General features: G+C 41.4%; 1 protein-coding gene across 1 annotated transcript; it reads left to right on the top strand.

Annotated features, from left to right (window-relative positions):
• Positions 1-607: 607 nt before the first annotated feature.
• Positions 608-4,199, top strand: LOC135246579 (cingulin-like protein 1). Its single transcript, XM_064319976.1, has 3 exons — positions 608-746; positions 897-1,553; positions 1,902-4,199. Coding segments are annotated over exons 1-3 (2,517 nt in total). The 5' UTR covers positions 608-745; the 3' UTR covers positions 3,761-4,199.
• Positions 4,200-4,493: the final 294 nt, after the last annotated feature.

Here is a 4,493-nt window from a genome sequence, read left to right as displayed (position 1 = left end):
GGGGATGGATATAATATGGGGGGGAAATTTTTAAATTCTGAAAAATTTCCATTAACCCTATGGGATATTTGTTTAACTATGGGGGAACATTAATTATTTTCATTTTTTTAGCAGACCTTTTTATTCAAAGTGACTCCAAAAGTGCTATCAGGATCTTGGAACACTAAAAAACAAGGTTAAAAAGGTACAAAAAACCCATAAAAAAGCCCTTTACACTAGGGGTGTATTACGACCTCAAGCTTCAACCCATGTGAATTCATTTTTTTGGGAAACCCAAAAACAGGCTTATCAGGAGTGGACTATTATTATGGTGACTTCATTAAACCCTGCTATTAATTGGGAATTGAGGGCAACAAAGAAAAGTGCGGCAGAATTTTTAGATGTTATAAATACCTTAATTGATTTAAAGTAATGGAGAAATAAATTAATATTAATAAAAATATTAAACAATACAATAATAACTTGTTTTTTATTATGTGACCAAAGACCAGTGTAGCATACAGTATATATTAGAAAAGTGTAAACACAATATTATTCTGATAAGCAAATGATAGCATCCTGATGCTGTTTGTTTTAATGAAGAGATTATTTTATATTTGGCGTTGTACACAATACCGTATATGGGTTCCACATTTTCTATTGTGCCTCATTGTGCATTAAGTAATGACTCACTGTGCTATTTCCAGGAGATGTGAACAAAGAGTACCTGCAGGGAAGAGAGAGTCCTGACTTTGCACGTCCCAACAGTACGTCAATACCCCTGAAGAAAAAAAATAAACTATTTATTTCTATGAACTGGCGGAACATATACAAAGATCAAAAAAGTTAATAATTTTTTTTTAAAAGTCCAATTCTTTGACCTTATCTTATAGTAAACATTTTGTCCCACTTTGCAGTGTCTCAGCTGAGGGTTGTGCTGCTGGGGAAGTCTGGAGAACTGAAGAGTAAAGTGGGGAACATCATCCTGCAGAAAGAGGCCCTTTCAGTGAAAGATCAGTGTGAGAGAGTTCAAGGTCTGGTGAATAGGAGGCCTGTGGCTCTGATCAACACTCCAGACTTACTGGACACTGAGCTCCCTGACAGGACCTTATTCTATCAGATAGAGAGATGTGTTACCCTGTCTGCCCCAGGTCCTCATGCATTCCTGCTGGTGCTGGAGAATGGCAACATTACATCTGAGGGGAAAAAAAGATTTGAGAGAATCCTGCACTCTTTCAGTCCTGACGCCTTCATGTACTCAATGGTACTGACCACACAGGGGAGTAAAATAACTCTCTTTGACCTGTCTTATACCCACATTCTGCAAATGTGTAGTGGAAGGTGTTACAAGTTTCACAACACAGATGAGACTAATTACACCCAGGTTACTGAACTAATGGAGAAAATAGAGCAGATGGTGGGGGAGAATGGAGGAGGTTTCCTCAGCTGTGAGATGTTCAAGGAGCCAGAATCAGTCATGGTTCGAGAGCTGGAGGCCAGGCACAAGACTGAGCTGGAGGAGAAGGACAGGAAGATCAGAGAATTAGAAGAACGTATTAAGGGCACATCACAGGGTAAGTGGAGAGGTTCATCATTTCTTCATAAGGGTATATCAGTGGACAAGTGTGGAGAGGTTCATCATTTGTTTATACAGATAAAGGCACTCCTGGTTGGTTGATGGTGGAATCGGTTGATTGCTGGTATTCAATGTGTTTCAGCACCAGAGATTGATTAATCACTGACTAGCTGATGAGTCCACACACCTTGTTATCAAGGTCTTCACTGGCAGCTCATTTAAAGGAAACAATACCTGCTGACACTGCTGTGCTTTAGGACTTTGACACCCCTGAGAAGGCTTTTTATGATGGCCTTGATTCTCCGGATTTTCTCTCTGATTTGTACTGTGTGTCTTTATTTGGCAGGCGCTGGGGGTAAAGACCAGAGCTCTGATTGTGTGAGGATAGTGCTCGTGGGGAAGACAGGAAATGGGAAAAGTGCCACAGGAAACACCATACTGCAGAGGGAGGAGTTCCAGTCGCATATCAGTATGAAATCAGTGACGACCTGCTGTAAGAAAGGAGAAGGGGAAGTAGCTGGCAGGCGTGTTGCTGTAGTTGACACGCCGGGTCTCTTTGACGCATCATTTTCAGATGAGAAGATCCAGCAGGAAATAGCCAAATGCATCTCCTTGTTGGCCCCAGGACCTCATGTGTTTCTCCTAGTGCTACAGATTGGAAGAATCACAGAGGAGGAGAAGTACACATTGCAGCTCATTAAGAGCACCTTTGGTAAAGCGGCTGAAATGTTCACCATAGTCATATTCACAAGAGGGGATGATCTTAGAAATGAATCCATTGAAAGTTTCATTCAACAAGGTGACCCTGTAATCCACAATCTGATTCAAGACTGTGGAAACAGGTTTCATGTCTTCAATAATAATGACATGAGCAATTGTACCCAAGTGTCTGAGCTGCTGGATAAAATAGACGTGATGGTTCAGAGGAATGGAGGAGGCTGTTACACCAATGAGATGTTCCAGGAGGCAGAAAGTACCATAAGGAAAGAGTGCGAAAGAATACTGAGTGAGAAAGAGGAAGAAATGCAGAGAGAGAAAGAGATGCTGGAGGCAAAACATGAAGCAGAGATGGAAGAGATGAGGAGGAAGATGGAAGAGCAGAGACACAAAGCAGATGAAGAAATAATGCTTCGGGAAAAAAAGCTGAAAGACAAAGAAGAACATTTAAGGATGGAGCTAGAAGAGTGGAAGAAAAAAGAGAAGGAAAAAAAAGAGAGGAGAGACAGGGAAGACATAAAGAGGAAGGCAGAACAAGAATCAGAGTGGAAGGGCAAAATAGGTGAGATTGAGGAAATGAAAAGGAGACTGGAAGAGGAGTTGAAAGAGAAGGGGAGGGTGGAAAGAGAGAGGAAACAGAGGGAAGAGCTGATGGAAAAACAAAAAAGAGAAAAGAGAGAATTCGAGGCAAGGCAAGCAGAAGAAAAGAAAAAGAGAGAAGGAGAGGAGCAGGAGAGGAAAAACAATGAGGCGAGACAAAGACTTGAGTGGGAACAGAGAATTAAAGAGGCAGAAAATGAGAAAAAAGAGGTACAGGAAGACATGAAGAAAAGAGCTAAGGAATGGGAGCAGGAAAGGGAAAAGGAACAGAAAAGTAAAGAGGAAGATGAGCAGTACAGGAGACAGAAAGAAGAGCAAGAGAGAAGAGAGTATGCATTGAAAGAACGCAAAATGCGGGAAGAGTTTGAAAAAGCAATGGAACAAGAAAGACAAAAGGGAGAGAATGAAAGGAGATCTAAAGAGCAACTAGAAAGGGAGCTTGAAGAAAAGCAAAGGCAGCTGAAAGAACAACAAGAGCAGTTGGACAAGGAAAGAAAAGAGGAGGCAGAGAGAAGATCTAAGGAGGACGTAGAGAGAAAAGAGGAGGAGAGGAAAAGGCTGGAATTGTTGCAGAAGGAACTTGAGAAGGAACGTGGAGAACTTCAGAAGAGTAAGATTGATGAAGAGGCTAGGAAAACAAAAGAAGCGAAAACATTGAAAGTCATGGAGGAAAGATATCATAGAATCATTTTTGAAAATAATCGGAAACATGAAGAAGCTGCTAGAAAAAAAGCAGAGGAATTTAATAACTTTAAGGAGGAACAGGGAAGAAAGCTAACTCAATTACAAGAAGAGCTTCAGCACAAAACTGAACGTTATGCAAATGAATTGCAGGAGAAAGACGCAAAAATTCACAGATTGGAAAGCAAAAAATGTTTAATAATGTAGCGCTGAAACAGGCATGTGTTCATGTACTAGGCCATGGAATGTACAATTACTTCTGTGTCGATCAAGTTTTCCATGTGGAATGCTCCAATGGACAGAAGACTGCCTTGTGAAAACATGAATTTTGGGCCCTTTATTAGCAGATGCTTTCCCCACATTTCTGTTTGAATTTTTAATGCTCAATCATGCATGCTCACCCTGCAAGGGTCCTCATCAGAAGCTCAGATATAATCAGAGGCTCTCCTCAGAAGCAGGCGGTGTCAGCTGTATGCTCTATATACCACAGTTAGCAAGGTGGGTTGTATCTGTGGCTCTACAGATGAAATGGTGGACGCCAGACCTTGGGGCCCTGTCCATGTTCCAGAACATTCCAGAACAGTTCCTTAACAGGATGAGCCACACAGCAGCCCCAGGGGCCTCTATGTTCAGGAACCGCATAAAAGCTCTTTCAAAAAAAACAACAAAAAAAAAAACGTGGATCAGGAACACATCAGATGTTCGTAGAGATATTTATTCATTTAGAGCAATCCCGCACTGCTGCCAGTTACATCATTACCAGCAGTCACTCCATTACCTGTAATGCTTCTTCTGAACAGTCCCAGGACACTGGATGTGCCTGGGCTTTCACTGAGTAGTTTTCAGGCACTATACAAGCAGACTAACATTATTACATTTACTACAACAGTGGGCTCAGCGTCAGATTGTTTGAGATCGGTGTCAGTTCCAGAAATGTCCA

The sequence above is a fragment of the Anguilla rostrata genome, unplaced genomic scaffold (assembly GCF_018555375.3).
Source record: "Anguilla rostrata isolate EN2019 unplaced genomic scaffold, ASM1855537v3 scaf0524, whole genome shotgun sequence".
NCBI lineage: Eukaryota > Metazoa > Chordata > Actinopteri > Anguilliformes > Anguillidae > Anguilla > Anguilla rostrata.
Note: the sequence above shows the minus strand (reverse complement) of the source record. Positions and strands in the feature narration are given on the sequence as shown.